Raw genomic sequence first — 27,435 nt, 5'->3', positions numbered from 1 at the left:
TCGGAAAAGCTGCGGGTCACCTTGAAAGCTTTTGTTGTGGAGTTGTCACTTCTACCTAGAGGCCCCAACAACAACAACTGACAGCGGAGATGATGAGCTAGGGTTTTAGTGTCATTGTTTTTTGCAGTACCGACCCTCAACCACAACCCCGGTGTTTAATTTCGCTTTTTGTGAACTTAGTCAATTGGGGCGGCAGGTAGCGAGGCACCTGCTCGTCTCAAATTAATTGCCTCGCAAGTTCACGGGGGCGCTGGGCTAATTTACATGACGCGGCGTGGGGCGACGTGCCACTCTTTCAACTGTGACAATCATCTGGATTTGTTTTGGCTGCCTGGTATTGAGCATTTTGCTTCATCTCGGATGCACAAGAACAATGGAGGCATTTGCTCTCTCTCACACACACACACACACACACGTACACACACAATCTGCTTGTTCACATCTGCCTGAGAGGCAAAGTCGCTTATTCTGTGCATAACAAGTCTATCCCCCCCTTTTTTTTGAAGAATCCCATTTGATTTCATATTGGCCAATGAAACAGTGGAGGGTGAGAGGCAAGTGAACAATCAATCTTTGTAATGTGATCCACGGATTGAGCGCGGTGAGTAAATGTTTGCACAGGCAGCCATCCAAGCCTGCAGTCAAACGAATTCTGCAGAAAAGGGAATCTATCCAGGGCAGGTCTCTCTCTTTATCTCCCTCCTGCCCGGCTGCAGCGTGGTATCAAGCACATTATATTCCAGCGCTCTGTGCATTTTTCATATAGGCTTACCTTTTATGTTTTATGTACGCCAGCTCAGGGGAGAACAGCTGTGTGGGCGCCGCATCCACTGTAAGTTTAGAGGGAGAAGGAGAACTCATTTCAGTGGGAGAAGTGGAGCAGAATGCCAAATGCGGCGAGCGCGGTACCTGTGAACAAACAGGCCTGCCTGGGCTATTACATTACCATAATACACGGAAACAACACCTTGCGCGCTGTTACTGCCGTAATTTGAAAACAGATTGACGGGATTTACAAGTTTGCAGCTTATCTTCGCCGTGACCTCTGTGGCCTCCATCTTGGCTGTGAACTTTTGGAGTAAAATGAAAATGTTGGAGGCTTATTCGTTGATGCAGAGTCCTCTTGATGTAATCTGGTGTTGTATATAATCATGCAAATAGATAATGCTCTTAGATGTTTCACTTGATTCTGTGGAACTGTACACCAACTAAAATAGATAAAATCCTCAAGTGTGATTTTATAATTGACCCTACTTGCTCTCCCATCCAAAGCTGATAACTCCCTAAAGCTGTGACTCTTGGAATACGATAGCACTTGTATACTGAAATAAAAAGGATTTAAAATGGTGAGGCGCAACCTTCTTCAGGAATAATCATTCTGAAAAGGACCGTCGCAGAATGAAAAGAAGCGTTTTTCTCTTGTTCAGCTCAGAAAATATGCTTTAAGGCATTTTTTAAAAATAAATTGTAACAAGCAGACTGGTTGTACGTGCAAATACAAAGAATAAATCATTTTACCAAATAATTTATGTTTTACTTGGACACGGTTGAGTCTATAGCGCGTTAAATCCACATACTCTAATATCATTTATAATATATAATTCATTTTAATCAAAATAATAGCAGTGAACAGAAGAAAATGGTTATGTCTATTCATTTAGCCGCATTGATGATTCATAGAAAGGAACTGACTGAAAGAGAATAGTGATTCAAATATGGCAAAGATCCCCTTCAAAGACATTTGAAATGACATTCATGATAAAATTCATAATATGAAAGTGTCTCTGTTGACTGAATCATTTTCAGAGTTTGTGCACTGGAAGTTTCAAATTTCCACACTCTCTGTTTGAGCAGAATTAGAATTTAGCAGAATATTGCTGAACATTTTGTCAAGTGTCTGACTAAAAGTACTGTATTGACCCAAATATAAGACGACCCTGCCTTTTCAAGACCCGTTTTGGAAAAAATATTTTTAAGACAAAATGTTTTCAATATCAGTGGTACAATAAAGGTCAAATATATCATATTTTTTGGATGCCCGACAGTTTTTGGAAATATTCTGAAAAATTATATGCCCTTATTCTCATTTTATTTGCTCATTTTCAAGTGCAGTCGTCGACAGGCATGGTTCTGACGCTTTTAAGCGTAATTTGAAGGTATATGTTTGATGATCAGTGAAGCAAAGTCATGAAACAGGGCCTAGGGGAGGAATTTCCATCATTTTCTGGAAAATTTCCCTTATTTTAGGTCAAGCGTGGATACAGTCACCATTGTCTCCTGCCGAATGAGAGATGATTTTCTTTTCTTTTTTTATAATGAAAGTTAAAATATGGGAAATGTACACTAAAATATATAAACGGAATGGCAAAATAGGAGTTTCCCTGGAAAATGGGAGAGTTGACAAGTATGATCAGAATTCCTTCTCTGCTGTTTGATTTTTTTTTTTGCGCCATAGCTGGGTCAAAAGTGTGTGTGTGTGTGTGTGTCTGTGTTTGTGAATGACAGGAAGAAAAGCTTGCTTTGTTTTGGCGCCACCTGCTGGTTTGCATGCATTTGCATTTCTCGAGTATAAGATCACCTCCTCTTCTCTTTTTTTTCTTGGCAAAATGTCTTCTATTCAGGCCAATGCGCTATAATTCCACACTTGACAACACATAAAAAACATCGGTTGTGTTGCAGCCAGTTATCCAAACCTCAGCCCAAATAATACACAACCACTGATTTCTTTAAAAAATATATTTCTCATTTTCTGGAGAAACAGTAAAATCTTTCGACAACTATGCTGCCATCCCTTGAGTGTGCCCCCCAGTCCGACAAAAGCAGCATCTTAAGGAGAAATAAAGGGCTGAACATGAACATCACTCTGCTAACATAGCACCTCTTTCTCTTTTATTATAAAAAGGTCATCATTGTCAAACCAGAGTTATGGATTTTGGTTTTTCAAATGATGAGCACACAAAAATCAAGAGGTGCTAATGAACCAAACTGTTAGTAAAATAAACAGTGGCGGTGTTTCATTGGGGTGGCCCAGATGAGACCATTACTCACAGAGGGGTTGGCAATAAGTTGATATCTGAAATGTCCAGCAGGTCAGCGGGGTGGCTGGAGTATGATCGAGTATGATCACGTACTGTAGCTCCGCCCCTGGCTATACTGTATAGTACACCATGAAAAAACTGACATCTTTTTTCCTGTTAGTCTTTTGGGAGGAAATTTAAAATGCACAGAATAGACATATGTACTATGCGGACATCACACTGTGCTGCTCAAGGGTATGGAACCAGTCCCAGCCTTGTGGACTGTTGCGGGCCTGGAACCAGTCACTCCTGTGTTGTAAAACAGCCTTTCACTTTCTAATTGACTGAACTCACATCCGGATTCTTATTTATTTACTTATGATACCACAATTGTTTCACGGAACATGTTGCGTGGTAATGTTTCAAATACAATGAACCTCTAATCCGTCGTATTGCTTTTAGATATGCAAAGAAAGGCCAGTCTGACTCTGCAGACTCTACAATGAAACCAACTGTTTATATATATCAAACTGCGTTGTTGTTTTTTTACACAGATGGTGCTACTGCACTTAAATTGCTTTAGATCGCACTGTGATGCCTGTTGATCTGTGCAGTTCTGTATGCAGGGAACTTACTGGCACCACCTCAATGACCTCTAGTGGCCACCACATAGAATTTCTTCTAACCTGTAAAGTCACTGGTACATTTCACATATTATGGTTATTGAGGTATGGTTGTGGTTTTATGGTGTAATGTATTTCGAACATGCATACAGTTTACATTGAATGCTTCATGTTACAATTCACAATTTCACAAATTTCACAAAGCCACCCCCCTCTCAGTATCACATCAATTGCTAATACATTTTTTTAATCAAGAAAAAACTGAACAATTTCTTCCTCTGTTTTTTTCTCCACCCCCACCCATACCCCTACCCCCACCCCTGTGTAGATTTGCACGAGTTCCTAATTTTAGTGCTTTGTTGAGCAGGCCCTTGCAACGATGATATCAAAATGAATGCTATTGAATGCAATCCTTCTAACTGCATGGTTCCTTCTTTGTGGGTTGTATCCTCCATTTTCCTTGTTGTCTTGTTAATGTGATCTTTAATATGTATCCAGATCGTTGATATCTTTGACAACGAGCACTCTTGCGTCTCCTGGACCTCCATTTAGCCTGATGTAGATTTTACCATTGGTGGTCCAAGTGCTTTGTAGCTTTCTCTGCTTCCTCAAGTCTCCTGCTTTCTTGGCGATGTCAGCTTTTGCATTTTGTCAGATGCTCATTCATATAGATGTTTGTGCCTCTTAGCTTCTTTCCCTGTTTCAGCAGTGCAGTTTGGAATTCCTTGTGGGTGAACTTAACGATGACGACGGGTGTGGTGTTGTTTCTGCCGTACAGTGGGATCGATGGTGTTATCAACATTCACCTCTTTTGATTGTAGGAAGCTGGCAATCTTTTGCGTTGTTGAAGGAATATCCATTCCATCTGGTTCTTTTCTGTTTTGGGTTGCCCTATCTTTTCAACTGGGTGTAATTCGGAGCCCTGTGAGGATCACTTCATTCACTGTTAAATGTGCATTTACACGCTCAGCATCAACTCATGAACTCGTAACTCTTCACAATAATTACTTAGTCCTCTTGTGTAAAATACACCAGCCAGGATCGCTCCATTTTTGTGCGGCAGTAGAATAACATGACGACTTTTTTATGTGAACGCTCACTTAGCACAAGGCTGAGAACTGAACTTGACAAAGCAAGCTGATAACCACCATTGCAGTACTCTGTTTGAGGAACTTAGGATTTGTTGAGCTGCATCACGAGAACAAAGCCTGTGGAGGTTGAGCCACTTTTGCAGTATAAACCTTAGGTTATGAGCTAAACCTAAATTACCACGGTGATCTATCTGCTTGAGAGCCACCTTTGTAGTATAGTTAAGTCTGGCTTTAGACTCAACAGACCTCGGCAAACCACTAAACTGCACTTGGGTCCACCACACCTTGCCCCCACATCCCGACTTTGACAAATTCCTGTATCAGCATCAGATCCAGATAGGACTGATTCATCCTTGGCCTGTTTGCCAGCCTTCTACAAAGCATTTGTACCTTACTCTAAACCTAACCCTTAACCCTAACAATTCTTTTTAGGATGTGATGAATCGGAACTTTCAGTTTTCTGGCATTTTTGAATTTGATCTCATGTCATATGAATTGAATTGTGAATTGTTTTCCCATATAAATCACTTATCATTGAAATAATCTGTTCCAACATCAAGCTAGTGACTTTGTACGTTTATTAAATGTGCAGACAATGTTTTAACATTCTTAAAGTTATGGTCAGTCTTGGGCTCAAAACTACACCTTTTTCAACCAAAAATATAAGGACAGCACCACCGAATAGCAGCTGTTACCCATAGTGGTCTAAAACAACAGATTGCATATAGATGAATGTCCATTTCTCACTATTTGAAATTAAATTGCGTATACCGAATAAGGAGAGGCATTCAGTTTTCACTCACCACTGTCTGGTATTTGTGTAAATGTCCGTGGCGGAGGCGCATATACTGTACATGTATGTGCATATACGTATATGTATAGAAGCGACTGGCAATTTGAAGTAATTGTGTGATTATGATACGTTATGCATTCAAAGATAGCTAATGTTCGTTGCCAAATCGCTATTGTTAGCTAACATCAAACATGGCTAATGTGCATGTATGTGTTACATGGGGCATGGCTTGCAGAAAGTGGGCGGAATATACAGTTTTTGAGGGTTTTCGCCCCCATGCAGTACCTAACCATGACAGACAGCACCTTTTAACTGTCATATAAGAGTCAAATGTAGCAACCACTTTTAATAGTAAGATGCTGCAACAATAACACTTGTTGTCACACATATATATCTGATCACAAGCAATAAACAGTGGCGAGCACGCAGGGGGAGGATGCAGAGGTTGCCTTGAGTACGCCATTTATCTTCTATTATTAATTTTGTCAATTTATTCCTCTTTTGCACTGCACAGTAGTCGCTCAGCCATGCTTATCCTGGTCCCGGGCAGCCAAAACTGTACTGCAGGAATGAAGTACAATGTGAATTTACAATTGAGGGCAACAAAAAATGTACTGCAGCAAAGTGGAGACTAAGGAGCTGAGGCACAAGAGGTTCCACAAATGTTTGCATATGTGTTTGTTTTTGTGATTTCTACCCTTGTATCTATAAACAATTATTGTTAATTCTAAATAATATGTTATAAATAAAGAGTTACCTCAAAGATTAATTGCAGCTCACTTTCCATTTGTCTTTCATTAATCGCAATGCTGTACTGAGCAGCCACAGACATGTAGGCTGTAAAAAAAACAGATTTAACTTTGCTAGTTTTTTCAAATTTTTTAGCTATGTCATGGAAATTTGGTGTGCGTGCATTTGCAAATATCTAAAGTGATTTGATTGGTCACATCAGTGGGCCAACAGAATGAGACAGATGAGAGAAAGGGATTGACAAGGGGAGATGATAAGCAGGGCAAAGTACTCTTTAGGATAGAAATGGGATTTATGGCTCTTTGAGGGGAGCCACATCTTGGTGAGTCATTCCTTTCAAAGAACCGTTCAAAACTGGCTCGTTTTTTTATTTAAGTTTTAAGAAGCCAGCCTGGCCTTAACTCGTTTTATCTTAAAAATAATCCCTGGGAGAAATTAATTTAGATATCCCACCAATATGACTTTTAGTTATTGTAAAATATTGACTATAACCTTATGTGTCGATTAAATAAACGTCTGATCTGGATTCGTTGTAAATATTCCACAGGGTGGCGCCATATCACTCTGCTTAGACAGTGACGTACTATTTTTTATTGCCCTTTGTACAAATTCTGTGTAAACCATGACTGGAACACAAAACAAAGCAAGCTACAATTAATTTCCGTGCAAAACAGCTTTTGGTGCAAAGATTTCCACACAAGAATATTGTTAATACTAAGAACAACAAAACTACTCTCTGACTTGACTCTCCTCGTTTAGACAGCTCGCTGCTGCTGCTCTCCGAGGCAGAGGGCATTCATGTGTTTCTGTTGTTGTTTTTTACTGGCGCACTCACGTGAAGGCAGCGTGCACAACGTGATGCTCTTTGCTTATCTAATAAGCACCGCTCAGCTGTGCTGCGCTCCTCCCCATATAACTGGGGGGGGGGGAAAGAACGGTTCCCAGCTGCGACTCGGTGCGCATCGTTCATGTTAACGAGCCGTTCAAAAGAACCGGTTCGTTCGTGAACGTCACAACACTACTTTCGGATTAAAAAAAGACTGCAAATAGACAGCAAGCAAGCGTGGCTGCATATACAGTACTTGAACCTATCATATGATTCACTCGTTAGGACTCAGTCCTGCACACAGATCCCAGTTTAGGGCTTTGTGGGTGTTTAGCAATTAATCTACAAGTCCCCCCACCCCACCCCTCACCCTCATCATCATAATTGAAAGGATTACAATGGGATGGAGGTCTGAACCACCAAACAATGCAGGACTCCGCCAGGAAAACAAACTACATGCCCTTATACCAGGGGTCACCAACGTGGTGTCCGCGGGCACCAGGTAGCCCCCCACAACCACATGAGGTGCCGGCAAGCCTGCTTTTCATTCCGGTTTTCACTTAATAATGTGAGAACACTATAAAGAAAAGTATTCTGAAACATAAAATGTGAGTTGTTGATACCAGCATTTTGTGAATGTTTTGGTAAAACAAGCATATTTGATCTGTTTGGGTTGAAATACAGTATGAAAATCATTTCTACAAAAATGAGTAGCTCGTGGCCATTTTCATTTTCTAAAAGTAGCTCTCGCAAAAAAAAACATTGGTGACCCCTGCCTTATGCAGTGCATGGTCAATCTAACGTTGAACTGGGATTTTTATAAACTTGTGCAGATATGAATGTTACCTTTCTTCATTTATCAAATAATGCATGGGAGATGAACCAGGGGCGATTACAGATCTGTACAAGGGAAACATCTAACTAAAAGGCTGCAAGCAAAAAGGCGTGACTGGTTCTTTGAGAATATTTTATTCTGAACAATGACTTTCAGGCAGATTTTGGACCCCGCCCACCTAAATCAGGCTACAGATGATGATCAATGCTGCATTACATGTGGATTTTATTTACAAGTTTAACACGTTTCAGAACTCTCTTAAGTACGGAATTTGTTTGTCTAGTGAACAAGTGAGTTGGGAGAGAGAACTTCGTTACACGCTTACGTCACAGCACCTGCAAGTCCTCGCGTAGGGTAAAGACGTAATGGTGTGAGGGACGAACCCATAGTTCTTACTGAAATAAACAGGGTTCGTCGTTTTACGTTGAGTTATTCAGCATTGCCTTTAAACGTTTAAACTCTTCACTATGGACAGCGAAGAAGTTGCAATGAAAGCTGCGAAGAGACGAGAACGCCAATCAGGTGACACTCTATACAATATGCACTCAGTATAGACTGCAATTATGTCGCGTGCGCTTAGTGTCGTAAAGTTTAAATCTCCGAGCGCCTAAAAGCCAAATATCCTTAATCATAGATAACATGTTACAGTTGGGTACATATGGAAGTAGTGGGATTATCATAAATGTGTTGAAACGCTAAAGGAAATGGTACCCATAACCTAGCTAAAGCTAAGCTAACGAGTGGTGGCTAGCTAATGCTGTAGTAGTGAAAGTTAACTACGCTGAATTAATTGCGCCAGACAGCTGCTTTAAAAAAATGTTTTTAAAAACACTCTCATACAGTTGTTTTATTTCCAAAAAATCCTTGTGGGACAAATACTTTATACAAACTTATACTTTTTAATTCTATTCATTTAGTATTGTTATTATTCAGTACCGCGGCTCAAATAAATACAGTGGCTTGAAAACCCATGTGATCCTTTTCGTTTTTTGAATAAATATGTCATCTTGATCGAAGTCAAGGGTTTTGACACAGTATTTCTTGGATTTTTCATGTCTTTATTGAAGGCGCTTCCTGTGGATGTAGCTGAACTGCTTTAGCTCTGTCATATTCGTTGGATGTCTCACGTATAAGTGCCTTCTTGAAATCAGTCCATAACAGCTCTTTTGGGTTGAGGTCTGTCCTCTGACTTGGTTACTCCCAAAAGGTGGATTTTTTTTTACGCATTCTCATATTATCCTAAAGAATTGTCTGATACACTTGGGGATTCATCTTCCCTCACTGATTACAAGCAGGCTAGGCCCTGATCAGGCTCAAATCATGATAGTTCTCTCACTATACTTTACGGTTGGGATGATGTTTTCATGATATGCCGTGTCCTGTGGGGTTTTTTCCCCAAATAGTTCAATCTTAGTTTCATCAGTCCAGAAAACAATAGAATTTTTAGTAAGCAGTGGTCTCCTTTGTGGTGTTCTACCGTAGATGGTGTTTGTTCAATGTTTTACGTATTGACTCATGAACAGTGATGACTAGCCAGTTCGAATGATGACTTCAAATCTTTGGCTGTCATAGGGGGTTGTTTCTTTACCACATTGAGGAATTTTTGTCATTTTGACTGGGCTCTCACTTATTGCTAAAGTGGCAACAGTCCCAAAGTGTCTCCTTCTGTACAGTCATGGACAAAAATCTTGTCATAGGTAGACAGCATGAAGTAAAAACCTCATAACTCCCTAACTAATCCTCCTATTGTTGAGAACTATGGTTCATATCAGGGGTCACCAACACAGTGCCCGTGGGCACCAGGTAGCCCCCCACGACCACATGAGGTGCCCGCAAGCCTGCTTTTCATTCAGGTTTGCAGTTAATAATTTTAGAAAGAAAGAAATGCATTCCGAAATACAAAATGTGAGTTGTGGACACCAGCATTTTGTTAATGTTCTGGTAAAACAAGCATATTCACTTTGTTTACAAAAATGAGTAGCTCTTGGCCATTTTCAATTTGTAAAAGTAGCTCTCACAAGGAAAAACGTTGGTGATCCCTGGTTCAGATGAATCATTTTAGTCTTGGCATTCTCTGGTAAAAATGACACGACGTGTCTTCGAACCATCTTGAATCAGTTACGTAATAGTCACAAATAGACAGGTCACCCACACTCTGTAACTGGGTGTTTAACTTTCTAACAGGCAGGCCCCAGTCACACAATCCACACAGTCCACAATCGCACATCCAGCTCAAGAATTGTGAGCACTGGGACCCCACAGGGGTGTGTGCTGAGTCCGCTCCTCTGCACGCTCTTCACCTATGATTGCGTGGCCTCCCAGAACAACACCAGCATCATTAAATTTGCGGATGACACTACAGTCATCGGCCTGATCACTGGTGGTGTTGAAACATCATACAGAAGAGAGGTGGCGAACCTCATAGCTTGGTGTCGTGATAACAATCTCCTTCTCAATACAGATAAGACTAAAGAGATGATCATCGACCCAAAACAAGGGAAAAGGAGCCGCATAGACCCCTGTTTATTGATGAGACTGAGGTGGAGAGGGTGAAAACCTTCAAGCTCCTTGGCACACACATCAGCGAGGACCTCACCTGGGCCACCAAAATGTGGGGAAAAGTTGACTTTTCAGATGAATCTTCAGTAGAATTGCACCCTAAGCATCGCCAGTACTAAACTACAGGAACCCGCCTAAATCCAAGGTACACCCAGAAAACGGTCAAATTCGGAGGCAGGAAGATAATGGTGTGGGGGTTCATCCGACATGGAAGAGAAAGGAAGATCTGCAAAGTAGATGGAAACATCGACAGCATCAAATATAAACAGATTCTTGCTTCCCACTACATTCCAGAACACAAGAGGGGTCAGATCTTCCAGCAGGATGGCGCTCCATGCCATACATCGGTCTCTACCAACAAATTTCTGCAGCTGAAGAAGATCAAAGTTCTCGAAAAGTGGCCCGCACAGTCCCCAGACATGAACATTATTGAGCACGTTTGGGCAAAAATGAAGGAAGACACCTGGAAGCCAAAGCCAAAGAATCTAAATGACCTGTGGAAGGCATGTGAGGCCGTGTTTTATGCCATCCCAGATGCCTTCATCAACCACTTGTACGAGTCCCGGCGCAGCCGAATGTCAACCGTCATCCAAGCAAAGGGAAGCCACAGCCGATACTGAAATGATCAAAGCTCTCATGGTAAAAATGTTCCACATGCTTGTTGCTATGATGCTTTGATGTTGTTCTGAAACAAAGAAATGTTTGTTATGAGGTCTTTACTTCATACTGTTTACCTATGGCAAGACTTTTGTCCATGACTGTAGATACAGTATTTCCCTAAACGCTAGACTGGTGCATTTTAAAAGTCTTTAAGATAACTATGTAACCATTGCCTGTAGGGATACGTACCGAAACTCTGTATCATAATGGCAGAGGTTCCGAAGAACTAAATCGTTGCCTCATTTCTGTGCTAAATGAATGCAGACTCGCCTGCAACAAGTGCTTGAAGGTGACGTCGTGCAAGTAACGTCTTGTAAGTAATGCAGCGTTCCGACAGAGGAAGACACTGAAGTCTGTGTTTAAACTTTATTGCCGACCTTGACACGCCGACAGCAGTGCTCAGTTCCACAACAACAACAACACAACACTCCCTCATTGTCCACCATTAACACTCATGGCAAAAAGTGCACTGACACAAGCATTTTTTGCGCATTCCCTGTTCTGTATATAAGTACTTGTTCGGGCACAGCTTCAAAAGTACCGACTTGGCACCGGTATTGGATAATATGTTAACGATAGCCAAACCTACTTGCCAGCTTTATGTATATCAACAATTCTTAATCATAGAGCCTCTGAAATCTCTCTTTGGCGAGGCATGGCTCACATAAGCCTGTTCTGCTTCTTCTGGTGCAGAGCAAACACTAAAAGTTTTTATCAGTCGTAAGTCGCTGTTACCCACACCTCCAAACTCTTGACTCCAAACTCACTTCTTAATTTAAGAATTCATTCTTTTTCCACAAGAACAATGCTTTTTTTTTTTTTTTTGGTTGTTCTCAATAAAGACATGAAAAAATGCAGGTTTCATTACAAGCATATACTGTATATATATATATATATATATATATATATATACACACTATATTTGCTTAGATGAAGATCAGATCACATTTTATGACATATTTATTCAGAAAACTATGACATTTCAAAAGGTTTACATATATTTTGTTGCCTCTCTACATTGTAGGCCTGTTTAATTTATCGGATTACAGCAATCGTTGATAAAATGATTATAATTTATCCAAAGGATGCTCCTGTTGCCATGGTTTGTGGGATTATTGGTCTTTTTTTAAATATACAGCATATTGCTTGAACAAAACAATGGTGTTTTGACTTTTTAACTTTGTCTGTAGGTCCATGCAGCACTTTACATGATACGGAAGGTACTGCATCCGATCACCTTTGAACTATATTCCTGCATGTCATCAATTTGTTGAAGTGAAGCTCAATCTGCTTGGAAGGGCAGCGGCTCTTACCGCTAGGCTTTAGCTGTGCAATATATGTGATAAATGAACACACCGGAGGTGATATTTAATAAGCTGCCCTGATGCATGACTGCAAAAAACATGAAAACAATATTCACATCATTTAAGTGTGTGTTTTGTTTGTTTCCAGCCTTAGAGAGTGGAGACTCCGATATTGGCTTCTGTGGTTGGCTGTTGGTGGGACTGTCGCTTCTTCTCATGGTGGTCACACTGCCCCTCTCCATTTGGATGTGCATTAAGGTCAGCTGCTCTCACACTTGTTGTTTTTATTGCATGTTGTTTTATTGGAATACATCTCAGTGGTACACTAGTATAAATCATCTATAGCTTGTTTGTGTTTGTGTTTTTTGTTGTTTTTCAGTGTTTGATTTTGTGTGTGTTCAGAGGCTGGTAAGCCTTTGTTCCATTGAACAGATTGTTTTTTTTGAATGGCAGATATATCCAATTACAGGGTGTAGGCTGAATGTCAAATAAGACAAAGCAGGATATAAAAGCTCTTTGTGTGTTGCCTCTGTACACAGATTGTGAAGGAGTATGAGAGAGCCATTATTTTCCGCCTGGGACGCCTTCTGCGAGGAGGAGCCAAAGGACCAGGTTGGACTACTACCAGATTCTTTACAGTAACAACAATAATTTGTTTAATATGTTCAGCCAAGTCCGGACACAAGACCTCAGACAGACTTTGCACTGCATTCTCAAACATCCTCACATAGACTTTGCACTGCATTCTCAAACATCCTCACTTTCTGACAATGAGCAGATACCAAACATAGTCATTGTTGGAAATGTGTTGTGTGTTTCCCTATTATTAAGCAATTTTTAATCATGCTTTATTTCAGATTCAAGCTCAGTTGAAGAACAAAATGTAAAGCTCATTAGGTACAGGTGAGCTGTGTCAAACACTGATGAGTTCTGAAGTACAGTACTCCCTCCTTTATTGCGGTTAATTGGTTCCAGACCCTACCATGATAAGTAAATTTCTGCAAAGTAGGATTTCTTATTTATAAGTGGAATTTTTCTGTAGTTACAACATATCAAACCTGTTTACGACGTTCTAAATATGCATTTGAACATTATTAGGGCCCTCTAGACATGACATAACACCCCTACAGTCACCTTTACACTCATATTGCCCAACATGGTAGTCATAACCGAAAATCAAATCAAACTTTATTTATAAAGCACTTTCCCGTACAGAGTGCAATACAGAGTTGAAAAAAATTCCCCTGAAAACCCCCTCTCCGACACCCCAACCACACACACACACCAATGCATGCACACTTACCGATAGAATGAAAGTATTAAAATATAAAAATATAGCTGAGTACCCAGGTCAGGAAACACTATCAGGGAGGCATTTGCACCAGGAGCCCAATCGGACCACATTCACCAGGACACTGACATATGCGACTTCCCGCAGCCGTAGCCGACATAACCTTGATGCAGAGGGCTACCTCTGAGGAACACTGGAAGTTAAAAAAAAATAAATTAAAATGCATAAATATAAAAAAAAGTCAGCACTAATAATAAAAATAAGAATTAAAATTGGATAAAGATCTTGAATGAACAGGATAAAACAAGATAAAATAAATAAGGAGGATGCCATTAGAATATAAATCAAATAAGGGAAATAAAAAGCTAAAATGAAATTGATAATTAATAAATGCTAAGTAAAAGCCAGATCAAAGAGGTGGGTTTTGAGCCTGGCCTTAAAAACCTGAAGATTCTTTGCAGCCCTGAGGTCCTCCGGCAGACTGTTCCACAAATGGGGGGCCATAATACTGAAAAGACACCTCCCCGTGTGTGTGTGTGTGTGTGTCTTGACTTTTGGGATGATGAGGAGATCACTGCTGGAGGATCTCAGGGTCAGCGAGGGTACATCATTCATTTTAAAAAAAAAAAGGTGTAATGTATGTCCACCCTCTGGTCTATGTCAGCACATGTGCAGCTGAAATTTGGAGTAAATATAATGTGAAAATTAAGCCCTTGTCTCCTGATGACACTGCCAAGGGGGAGCATGTCAAGATTAAAAAGAACAGGACCTAAAATTGATCCTTCGGGGACACCACATGTCATTTCATGGCTCTCCAAGGAGCTTGTATCCATACTTGGCATGAACCTGGCTCTGAGGTGGACTGCAAACTCCTCACAAAGAGAGTTTGTTGGAGTAACATGTATTTTATTAATATCCGGATTAAACAAATAATCAATTGTGGAGAAAAGGACTTGTTTTTGTTTTTTGTGTAATTGTAGAGAAAAAAAAGGTGTCTCTTGCATTTTTGACTGCATTGTTGTATAGTGTTTTATATTTTCTGTTCACAAAATATTTAATAATTGACCACTGTTTTTCCTCTATTTCCTCTCTGCCACCCTGCAATTTCTTAAGTTCTTTTTATTTCCACGTCGTTTTTTCACAAGGGCAAAGGTTTTAGCCGTACCTTTTTTGTTTGTGGTGGAGCAACAGTGTCGAGGCAGGATGTAAGTTTCCTGTTAAAATTTTCAACAGTAAAAGGACAGGGTGTAGATAAAACAATGGGAGGATATTCACTAAAAACTTTAATAAAATTTGCAGTCACTTCAGAGGTTAGATGGCGCTTCCTCACAGTCCACACTGAGGACTCCCGCTGGATAAGACCGGTGATATTAAAAAACAAACAGTAATCGTCAGAGACAACCAAGTCGACAACAGAGGGCGTACGGGTGGACAGGCCATAACTAATGTCCCCAGAGTTTGTCCCCTGTTGTTAGTTGGCTGCGTGACGTGTTGGGTACAATCCATAAAATGTAGCTTATTTAAAATTTTCCCTTTTAAAGAGGGTCTTAAAGATGATCTATGTGTAGGTTAAAATCACCGGTTAAAGCACATCTCTCCGGTGGTCGATAAGACAGTGACACACAGGACTGGAGTACGGCTAAAAACAATCGGACGGGGGGGTGGATCAGCCTGTGCGGGTGTGCTGAATGCTATATTCCAGGTTGGCGGATAATATGTGGCACTGCGGCAGCCTGGTGCATTGAGCTAGAGTCCATCAAGTCAGAAGAAAATAAGCCATTTAAAACATAAATAAGACTCGTGCTCCTGTGTTGCTGTAAATGTGTTCCGGTACTGAGTGGGGGAGGATAAGAAGTGACGTTGGGGGTTCAGAGTTGAGTTTTAGCTTGGCATGGCTAACAGCCACAACTAGGGTCTTTTCTTTGTCTTTTTACTCGTGAGGAGAACGAATGAACGTACCAGAGTTACCTTCCCACACCACTGTGAATATGCTCTCCGAAAACCTTTCTCTTTATTTTCTGTTGGGCGCTCCCTAGTTTCAGGAGAGTCCAGCTTTCTCAAGGAAGAGGCTCTGTGTCTCTGGCTATGTGCATGCGTCAGTGTAGTGATATATCATCCATGTGTGGTTTAATTAATTTTCTAACATCACAGGATGTGAACCGAAGCAGAAGGCCTTGTGCAACCCAACCTCCTCCACGTCTCTGAGTCACACAAGACTGGTCCCTTTGTTCTCCTTCACGGGACCTGCTTGCTCCTTTCTATGCACAATAATATTTGTTCAAAATGGGTGATAACGTATATAGATTTCTCTAACAAGGCTCTTTTTTGAACTGGTGCTGCAAATTGCAGCTGCTCGCGTTCATGGTCACAGCACATTCTCTCACACGGGAAAATGTGTGGGTGTTTAGTACATTTTCATAACAAAACCTTCACAACGATAGCTCTTAATTAAAACAAATTCTTTCACATTGCCGTATAACGTTTGTAACTCTGAGCCACACTCCAACATGGTAGGGGCAGTAATCAGCCTCAAAGCTGGTTGCCACTCGACTCCTGCCACCCGCAAGAAGAAAACGCAACACCACAGTACAGACATGTCCGTGGTGTACCAGGGTGAAGGTAGTTGCACTTTGGACGTTGGATATTCGGCTCTGTTGCTCCTCTGTGACAGAACGTGAATGGAAGCTCCCGGTGTTAGCTTAGTTTAGCAGTGTGTGTGTTTTTGTTTGCGCGACTCAGGCTGGATGACTATATTTTCATCGTGTTGTGTTTTACCGCTTTAATCTAACGACCATTTTATAATGGAAGGACCGTTTTACAATGCCTACTGATGATGTGCAAGTTGGAGTGGAAAAAAGACGAGGCACATTCATTCTTGCACCCAGCTCGTGTCAACGTCTGGCCTTCAAAATAAGAGGTCTCTTTGTCACATTTGTCTAATTGTGTAAACAAAATAAGGGTGTCATAAAAATATCTTAGAATAATAACTCCATTGGAATTAGATCTGCGACTACATTTTCCTTAATCACAAGCACTACAGGCATTACAGTTTGTTGAAGATTTTGTAGCAATATGCGCTGAGGCTGACATCCCATTAGAAAAGTTAGCCAGGCTCCATCCATTTCTCAATTACTGGACAAAATGGGCCAATGATGTATTGCATCAATAAATGTAAGGATTTTTGCATTTTATTCATGGACATTTTATTCACTAACCCAAATAGCACACACACTATGCTGGTAAAATAAGTGGAAAAGGTAAAAAACAGAAAAAATGGAACTTGGGGGGGAAAAAATAAAACTGATTTCATAATGCCCTAAGGGGAGTTTGTTAAAAGTCAATGAAGCTGCTTTTTCATGGGTGATTAAGGAAATAAAAACATTTGAAAGGATGAAATCCGAGGATATTTAAATTTACCAAAATATTTGTAGATTAATTGGATAATTAATTAATCCCAGATTGAGGGGAGAATGTCTACGGTATTTCTAATTCCTCCGATGTTATTTCTGTTCATGGTCTATACAGGGCATATTTGCATTGTATCAAGGGAGTGATATGATATTGTGTGGTGTATTCAATTTATTTGGCATTTCAGCTCAAAGTTGGCATCCCTGAAAAACATCGGCACCAGAACCATTTAATTTCGGACATAAATAGGGTCATGCATCAACGGTTGCCTGGTTACTCGCAGACATTTGCAGACAGTACCATCGTGAAGACCTTGACTTCGGACAGATGGCCCGGAGCCCTTACGTCAAGCACAGAATCCTCTCTGGTCGTGTTTTAGTATCAACATCTTCATTTTGCGCAGTATTACAGTGAAGTTAAATTTATTAGCATTAGAGTGGGGAAAGAGCAAGTATTGTCAAAATAGTAAAATATCAAGTAAGAGCTGCAGTAATATAGCATTAACAAGATGTATGGAGTCTGGTAAGACAAGTCATTGGCATTAATCAGAAATGAAAACAATATGAGGGTCTTAGAACATGATGTCCCCACTCAAAGTGCATCCTGCAATAAAGCACATTCACCAGGGCCTCATTTATGTGACGCCATATGTCTGACAGTGCTATTTGAGTTATAGATGTGTTAATAAATCTGAAAATAGTGATGGCAATGTCTATTTTTTTTTTCTTTTTTGTAACACGGGGTATTTGTTGAGAAAAACACATGCTCCCACGAGGAAGAATTTGCATATATCTCATAGCTCACTGTCTCTTTGTCTTTGATTTGTTGTTTTACTGCATCTAATAAAAACAGGGAGTGTCCTCTTAAAAAATGGTGAAATTGGACTCCCCGGAGCGTCAGGGGACGCCATTTGTGACAGCGTGGGGTAATAATAGCTCTCTGCCAGCAAATCTCACATTCCTGGGGGCCTTGTGGTGCCGATGCCCCAACTAAATTCAGCATTTGGTTTCCTGTAATGTCCCCTTAACCTCAGCCACACAATCTGGCTATGGGACAACATGCATGTTTTTAATTTGAGGCAGTCTATGAATGCAGTAGTTTTCTTTATGGAATAGAGCTGCACAATTTTGTTAAAAAAAATAAAAAAAAAAGTGATCCACGCTCAGAATTGAAATCGCAATTCTGGGGGGGCGAAAGAAATCACACTTAAAAAATATATATATACATATATATATTTTATATAGCTCGTAAGAGTTTAATTTAAGAGCTGATATCTATTATTATATATATATATATCTTCTTATAATAATAATAATAATAATAATAAAGACAACTTCTTAATTAATGTGATTGCTCCTCCCTTGAGCTGGTGAATGATAGCCAGTGGGCCATCACAACCAGGCCAGCAGAGCCAACTCGCCCTGGTCAGCGAGGCTCGCAAATGTCTTTGGAAACGGCCATAATTAACGTTGTTCAACTTGCCTCTTACAATGGCGCCAGTCAGTCTACCATTCTTGGAGCCCCCTTAGGCTGCATTCGAAACTCTGAAACATCGTAAGAAGGAACGCCATAAAACGAGAAACATCTGTATGTGTGTGTGTGTGTGTGTGTGTGTGTGTGGTGCTTTAACGGAAAACTGCACTTTTTGAGAATTTTGCCCATCAACAATCCTTATGTGAGATATGAACACACGTCTTTCCCTTTTCTGTGCGTTTTAAAGATATAAACACGGATAAAAAGACAGCTCATTACTGCATGTAGTGCGACACACTTATGCCCCCTACAAAGGCCGCTATTAAAACACCTCCAACAAGGTTTTATGGGTTTATGTACATGCTGTGACCATGTAATAACGGGTACATTCATGACAACTTGTAATACAATATTTTGCCGTATTTGGTCCTTTTTAAGCATTACTGGAACATCCTTCCTGGGCCCATTGATTTCACATAGCAACAAAGAAACAAACGCCTACACCTAGCATTAACTTTTCCAATCTCAAAAATAAAAACACAGCAGCAGTGGCGGCAGCTCCAATATGTAGCGTTACCGTTTCTGACGCATTGTGACCGCGACGCTGACTGCTATATAGGCAGAATAAGTGTTTCCCATCACATGCAGTAATGAGCTGTCTCTTTTTATCTTTGGAATTTTCCTTAATGTAACAACCTTGGATTGCGTAACAAGGGCCAAGGCCTTTTTTGTCTCAACTGGCAAGAGGAAGACTGCTGTTGCTATTTGCGTGAGGGTGTGATCTTACCAGTCAAACAGACAGTTTACTGACTGGAAAGACGCTTGATGTGGCATGAAATGCTAAATGCTGGCACACCTCGCATTTGCCTTCACTCAGCAGAGCCGTGTATTGTTTCATACACCCGCTGGATGGTTGTGACTTGAAACGGGCTTCTGAAAGCTGCAAACATTCACAGCTTTGCCCGACTGTCAGCACAGCTGCAGTCTTATCAAGCGGGCTTGACTTGGCCCGCTTCCAAGATTTCATTCATCCCACCGGCTTCAAACATTTGTGAAGACGCTCGCTCATTATTGCGTTTACCGTGGATTTAGTCCTCGCTAAGACTATTTGCATTCTTGTGATTCCACAGGTTTGTTCTTCATCTTGCCGTGCACTGACAGCTTTATTAACGTGGACATGCGCACCATCACCTTCGACATCCCACCACAAGAGGTACGACACGCATGGTTCTGTTGACGTTGAACAAATACATGCGCGCACACACAAAAGGCTGTCACAATAAATGTGATAAGTCTAGATTTAGTCCAATTTAGAACGCCTCATTGTACACAACCACAACGTATCCCACTATACTGTACATGGTCCTGGATCCTCTAATGCAGGTGTCTCCAGACTTTTGCGGAAACCTGAAAACATGCAGCAATCACTGTGTTTTTTTTCCCCTTTTGGTTTAGTAAATACACAGCTTTATATTATAAGTGACAAAGACAATAATCAAATAAATGAGTATTGGCATTCCTGGGCTGCGCTTGTAATGCAATACACAAGCGGATGGAAGCACAAATATGATGTATTTGCTCAACCTAGACGGCAGAATTAAATTAGTTTCATTCAGCCTTCAACCATTTGACCAAAATTGAGACACAAATTTCCGGACAATTGAGCGCACCTGAATATAATCTGCACCTACTAAATTTAAAGGGGAGAAGAAAAAAAAAGAGTTACACAGCAAGTTTTTTCAATCTTTAATTAAATACATTTTATAATGATTTTACAAACAGTGCGTGCAATACAGCTGGGTAAACAGTAGTCTACCAGAAAAATCGCCGTTGAGCTTCATCCTCCTCCTTCGCACTAAAACCACGAGTTGTCTTCTTCAGTGTCGGAGCCGAACAGCCTCGTAATTCCCTCGCCACGCAACCCGCCAGTGTCTCTCCCTCTTTCGTTGTCGCTCCCAGTGCCACCCCGGCCTCCGAGCCTGTGCTGTCCTCTCCACCACGCAGCAGTCCAGCCCCCCGAAGCCCGCCGGCGCTGCCAAGATCACCGGCAGGCCCAAGCAAAAGCCGTTCGATCGATCACCGTCAACCTGCAAGCCGCATCACTTGCGCTTCTCCATGTGTTCTCCATGATGAAGGAACGTGCACGAAGAGCAAGATTACTGCTCCAAAGCACACGAGATGTCGCGACGCCAGAACGTGACCACAAATTATGCGCATCACTATATAAATCACAGGGTTCAATGCGTGAGAAAAAGATGCAGCTTATACATCAGAAATTACAGTAAATTTTTCATAAAAGATCAATTATTTCAAATTCATGAATGTTTGAAATTCTAAGTAGACTTATAGACAAAATTTGATGACAAAAAATGTCAGTGCATGTGATAGACACTAATGAATTTCATTAATTTGGGGCTCTTAATGATTTATTTGAACCATTGCTTTGCAGGGTGAAATGATTATTGAGCGTACATCTTCAATGACTTTTAAAAACAATAATTGGCTGCGCAATTATGAATTTATTTTGGGTTTTCAAGAAGTGGTATGGAATGTAAAAAATGATTAGACCACCCTTGTTTCCTCAGTTTCTTTTAAATGCCAGATACAACTAAAGGTACCTTTTTGTTTGGACAAATGTAACAATGACAATAAAAATAACTCAGTACAATGCTATAGCTATTCATGTAAGAACTTAAGTGATTCTGATTATTATCAAGAAAACCATGGAAGTTGCTAGATATCAGCTCGTAAATTAAACTCTTACGAGCTATATTTGTTATCATCATTCTATTTGTCCACACAAATTAAAATTGATCAATAAACAGAGGGTGAGAAACAAGGGTGGTCTAATCATTATTTGGATGACTGTAGCTGTAGGTTTCGCTCAATTGAGTGTTCCAACAATGGCAATGATCTCAAACACAAAACTGTCTTTTGTAATAGATGAAGCAGGAGTTTCCGGAATGATTTTCCCAAATCCCTGATCTCAACCCTGTAGAACTTGTGAACTCTACTTAAAAGTCGGGTCCGTGCCAGGAAACCAACCAATTTAAAGGATCTCTCCCAATTGCGATATCCAGCTTGAAGTATGCCAGAAGCTTGTTTATGACAACAAAAGCATGTTCTCAAAGTGAAACTTGCTAAAGGACATTTACCGGTAACCTAATATTGTATGTGTCTTTTTGACCTTGTGTACATTTTAGAAAAGCCTAAAATTAACTGAAGGTATACACTGTAAGAGCACTTCACCCTGGAAAACTAATGGTCCAAATAAATCTTTAAGAGTCCAAAATTGACATTCTGACTGCATGTCATGTATCCCAGAAGGTTACAATAATTGGAGCACTTTCAGAAGGCATTTTCCTCCACACATGTAACAATCCCATATGTCTGTTTTATCTACCTTGGTGGATTCAAACCCTCTCAGGTTTTGACCAAAGACTCGGTGACAGTGAGCGTGGATGGCGTAGTGTACTACCGAGTCCAGAATGCAACTCTGGCTGTGGCCAACATCACTAACGCAGATGCTGCCACTCGCCTGTTGGCCCAGACCACGTTGAGGAATGTTCTTGGTACCAAGAACCTGGCGGAGATCCTGTCTGACCGTGAAGAAATTGCACACAGCATGCAGGTACGACTCATTTTCCTGCACAGATGCCTTGCATATTGTGTATTCCACAACATAACTGCACTAATTATAGCATGTCTGGACTTGCTGGCTATGGTCAGCTGCTATTTGACTTGCAAGTGGAATTGCCCAGAGCCTTTTCACAGTGTCGACTTAACCGACAATGCCTGGCCAAAAGATTGCCACCACCTGAATTTAGCCAAGCAAATAGGCAAGAGACTTCCCTGTGTTTCCCACAGCAACTGCAATATATCTCTGGTGTTGGGTTGCTGACCAACTCTTTTCTTCCCGTCTTCTTTTTTTGAAACACTGTAAGTCAACCAATTGTTTTAATGGGCGCCCTAACTAAGCAACAGCACTCAATATTGCTTTTGAATTGTGACTGTCAATCACCTTCAATAGTCAATTAATGCAAAAGTGCTTGGATGCCACTGCTTCCAGTGCATATTCTTTTCTATGATTACAGTCATTTCTAAACAACAAAATGTCTTTGATTAAAAGCCATGAAACAGAAAATGTAGACAATTTAGATGTAAAATGTATTTCCTTGCTTCAGAATAGCTTTCTTTTGCAAAGTTAATGATATGGCTTGGGAGCTGAAGTCATGACAGATGCACATTTTAATTTCTGGCAAATCTTTACAGTGAGTGCAATGAGTCTCCTGCAGCGACTGAATAAATAGCCTATTTTATTGCTGCGGTCATATTGATGATCAAAATGCTAGTGTTAGCTGCAGCCATCTCCTTTTAGGGGCCATGCAAGTGGTGTTTTGTTATTTGAATTATGCTAAAAACATGGACTGGAAGGTCATTCATAACAAGAAAGCTTTCAAAGATTGATGATCAGACTTTACATCTGCGGCCCTGTGAGTCTGCGTAAGAGGAGCAGAGAAGTCGGAGAAAAAAAGACAAATGTAAACACGTAATGTTTGGCAGTGGGCCCTCTCCTAATACTGAACTGAACTGAACTACCAGTTGTTATTTTATCCTGTGGGAGGTTGGGGGCCAAGTGGTGAAGGAGTCTGTTAAGCAGGTGTAGAACAGATAGACAAGCAATAGACAGGCAAGCAATAGAAAACAGAGCGGATGATTAAAGTGGCCACTTAGCTGTAGAGCCAGGCTCTGTAGTGGCGTCATTCAGCTGTAAGTATCAATTTTAAAGTAACAAACTGCTGTGAAGTGAATAAACAGCATGTGATACTGCATGTAGAGCACATCTGTTACTTTGCAACCGATTGCTATCATTTATTCATCCATTAATGCTGTAAATAATTGAATGTTTGTTTTCATAGGCAGATGATCAGTCGGTTGAGGATTTATGTGAACCATAAATATATCTTGGAGTTGTGCTGATTGTATTGCTCCAACATTTATTTCTTATTACCTCAACATCTAGGCCTCCTATGGTCTACCAGGGCTTTCAACACATTGCCCTCTGCTGCCATCGCGTGGCAGAAAGTAGAATTGATGCACGATTTAGAAGTATTATCTGCGCCATGTTAATGTTTTTAGTTAAAGCGAATTTTAATTTGTTGAGTGGTTGTCCAGTGTTTTGGGTGTGCATGCTAGACTTGTGGTTGCATTAACTTTAAACCAGGGCTAATTTTAAGAACACACCAACCGAATGATGGCACTTTCACATCACTTAGAACAAGGATGCTACATTTAAACATATACATACAGTATGTATAAAAAGTTGGAAATGGAGGATAAGGCTTGTATTAAGAAGTCTGGATTAAAAGGTCAAAGGACTTGTCCACACAAGGTTATAATATCAAGTGTTTTCTGTGCCTGTGTCTGCGTTGTTGTTTTTTTTCAGTCTACTCTTGACGATGCAACTGATGATTGGGGCATCAAGGTGGAGCGGGTGGAGATCAAGGATGTCAAGCTGCCCCTGCAGCTCCAGAGAGCCATGGCAGCCGAGGCTGAGGCCACACGGGAGGCCAGGGCCAAGGTACTACAATGTAACACTGTCCTAACATATACTGACATATGGGAAATGACATGACTGTCAAGACCTAAAACCTACACTACTCATACATCAAGGAAAACCAACTGAACCCGGCGGCTGTCTGTCTCGACTGGTTGGGTTGGGATAGAGAGACAGATAGAGGGCCAGATGGTAGATACAGTAGCGAAAGGGACCAGGGGAGGGCAATTTTTTTTTGCGTGTTTGTGGCACTTAAATGTTTCAGATCATCAAACAAATGTAAATATTGAATAACAACACAACTGAACACAAAATGCAGTTTCTAAATGAAACTTTTTATTTTGAAAGGGAGGAAAAAAACATACCTTTATGTTTAAAGGTTAAAACATACCTTCACTGAGCTTCATTGAGATCCATCAGTCTGGAAAAGGTTCGAAAGCCATTTCTAAAGCTTTGGGACTCCAGCGACCACGGTGAGAGCCATTATCCACAAATGACAAAAACAAGGAACAGTGGTGAACCTTCCAACCAAATTTACCAAGAGCATAGCGACAACTCATCCAAGAGATCACAAAAAGACTCCACAACAACATCCAAAGAGCCTGCAGGCCTCACTTGCCAAAGTTATTGTCAGTGTTCATGACTCCACCGTAAGAAAGACAAAATGGCCTGCATGGCAGCGTTCCAAGACAAAATCCATTCAACCAGGAAATAGCGATGATTTATTAATATATTTTTGAAAAACCGTGACAGAGTGAAGCCGTCAAATTCCAAAGCGTGAAGTGGTGAGGGATTACCGTTTTTGTGGTTGCATTGGGTTCAATGTGTGAGTGTGCAACCTCCCCATTGATTTTCATTGGAATGGAGGGAAAAAAACTATCCGCTGTGTGCCCGCTTTCAGGTTATTGCCGCAGAGGGAGAGATGAATGCCTCGAGGGCGCTAAAGGAGGCGTCACTGGTGATCGCCGAGTCTCCGTCCGCCTTGCAGCTGCGCTACCTGCAGACCCTCAACACCATTGCGGCCGAGAAGAACTCCACCATCATTTTCCCTCTGCCTCTGGAGATGATGCAGGGTTTCGTCAAACACTGAATAGCAAAGCGTCGTCCGCAAGTAAAACGCACATACACACACTATATTTTCCCCTACTTGTGTTGTTCTCCAAACACATACAAGTGCCTGCTAGACACACACACCCACATTCTCTCGCTGCGTAGTTCATCTATATCGCCTGACGCTGCCGTACCGCTGAAACCACTGCCAGCATATGCTTTATTTTATTCACATTTTAAAAAATAGATTTTTAATATTGTTTTGCTTGCTTGTTCCCCACATTCTCACATTTGACAAAAATCAATTAAGTAGAAAACTATACCAAATTCCTCCTATTACAGCAAATTATTATTCAACGTAGACGAATACTCCATGTAAGTCATATCAAACTTAGCAACACGTTGCTAGGCGGAATTGGTTGAGCACATCAAAACCACTCACATCCCTCCCCTTTGCATATTTGTTACGTACTGTATGTTGTTTAGAGCCATGTCGTGAATCCACATAGTATGTGTGTTCTAACTAGAGGACTTAGAGTATAATTGTACTAACCTGCATGAGGGCTGTACAGCTGCATTAGAAAAGACGTGTAGAGGTTGTGGACTGGAGGAGTGGCATGCAATTAACAGTTCAAATACCCTGAATGGTGCCATATTTTTTGATCTAAGCTCCTATAATACAGCTCTACTGTATTGTGGAATACTATAAAGCTGTGATTTATTTTTTTTAAGAAACAGTTTATTCCCTGTGACTGGCTCAAGCCATGCAGCTTATTTCAGAAAACAAACTGATCTTGTACTAACCTGCATGAGGGCTGTACAGCTGCATTAGAAAAGATGTGTAGAGGTTGTGGACTGGAAGAGTGACTTCCTCAAGCCACGCAGTTTATTGCAGAAATCAAACTAATCTTTGAGCAAAAAGCCTTAACTTACATCCACTTTTCTATGCATTTGCAAACATAGCCTGAGAAGTTTTTATTAATTTAGCCAAGCAAGCAGGCAAAAAACAAACCAAATAGTCCATAGTCTTTTAACTATTGACTTTTTTTTTTTATGAGAGCATACGCTGTTACAGTGAATTTCTAGCTTAGTAGTACTAAACCACATAGAATATATCTCAATATGTGTTTCACTCGATTCTATCAAATGTATTCACATCCATCTAATGGTAGATGGTTCAGCTTTGAGAAGTTAAATATGCATTATAACTGTAATCATTTTCTTACTTAATAGTGATGTTACATTTGTTTTGTAAAGGGTAAGATTGCACCAGATGTTTATCAGTGTTTTAACACTTGATTATTTGTACCAAGGAAATCCAGTAGAAAAAATTTTTAAAAAATATAGTTTATATTGACTCACACCCAAATACTTTAACTGCATAGAAATGTAGTATTGTCTATAAAGTCATGTACACTCCTGATCAAAATCTTAAGACCAGTTGAAAATTTGCTCGAATTTTCATTTTGCGCAGTTGGATCTTAATGAGGTTTTAAGTAGAGCTACAACATGCAAAAACAAGAAGGGGGAGTGAGACAAAAAGCATTTTGAAAAAGTCATTTATTGAAAACAACAATTCAACTGAAACAGGCTGTTTATCAGCTGATCAAAAGTTTAAGACCATCGCTCAAAAAATAACAAAAAACTCTCCAAACCAGAACAAAAAATGTTCTCAGTAGGACTCAGTAATGAGTAGCGCCACCGTTCTTGTTAATCACTTTAAAAATTGCTTTGGGCATCTTGATGCGAGTGTTTCCAGGAGGCTAGTGGGCACATTGCTCCAAGTGGTGAAGATGGCTTCATGAAGGGCATCAACTGACTGGAACTGATGGCCATTTTTATGAACTACCCTTGCCATTCATCCCCAAATGGATGGCAAATCTATGGGATTTAAATGATCAGCTGATAAACAGCCAATTGTTGTTTTCAATAAAATGCTTTTTGTCTCACTCCCCCTTCTTGTTTTTGCATATTGTAGCTCTACTTAAAAAAGATCCAAATGTTCAAAATGCAAATTCTAGCAATTTTTCAACCGGTCTTAAGATTTTGATCAGGAGTGTATTACTAAAATTTCAAATGAAATGTATTTGTTTTTGCTTTGTTTTTCTGTATTTGACAGAAGATTGTTCAGATCCCAAAGCTGTAAGTGCATTTTTGTTCGGACACAATATTAAAGATGCTGTCAAATGACTTTTGTC

General features: G+C 40.5%; 1 protein-coding gene across 2 annotated transcripts; it reads left to right on the top strand.

The window, feature by feature from the left end:
• Window positions 1-8,168: 8,168 nt before the first annotated feature.
• Window positions 8,169-27,427, top strand: stom (stomatin). 2 transcript variants are annotated; one of them, XM_054756782.1, is made up of 8 exons: window positions 8,169-8,457; window positions 12,345-12,374; window positions 12,607-12,716; window positions 12,998-13,070; window positions 19,761-19,843; window positions 22,058-22,261; window positions 24,077-24,211; window positions 25,089-27,427. In XM_054756782.1, the coding sequence occupies exons 1-8, from the start codon at window positions 8,403-8,405 to the stop codon at window positions 25,275-25,277; spliced, it is 879 nt and encodes a 292-aa protein (XP_054612757.1). In that variant the 5' UTR covers window positions 8,169-8,402; the 3' UTR covers window positions 25,278-27,427. The 2 variants fall into 2 exon arrangements, with proteins under 2 accessions (XP_054612757.1, XP_054612758.1); XM_054756783.1 differs by lacking the exon at window positions 12,345-12,374 and having other exon boundaries at window positions 8,177-8,457.
• Window positions 27,428-27,435: the final 8 nt, after the last annotated feature.

This window comes from Dunckerocampus dactyliophorus, chromosome 17 (assembly GCF_027744805.1).
Source record: "Dunckerocampus dactyliophorus isolate RoL2022-P2 chromosome 17, RoL_Ddac_1.1, whole genome shotgun sequence".
NCBI classification, from domain to species: Eukaryota; Metazoa; Chordata; class Actinopteri; order Syngnathiformes; family Syngnathidae; genus Dunckerocampus; species Dunckerocampus dactyliophorus.
This window is presented reverse-complemented; position numbering and strand designations above follow the sequence as displayed.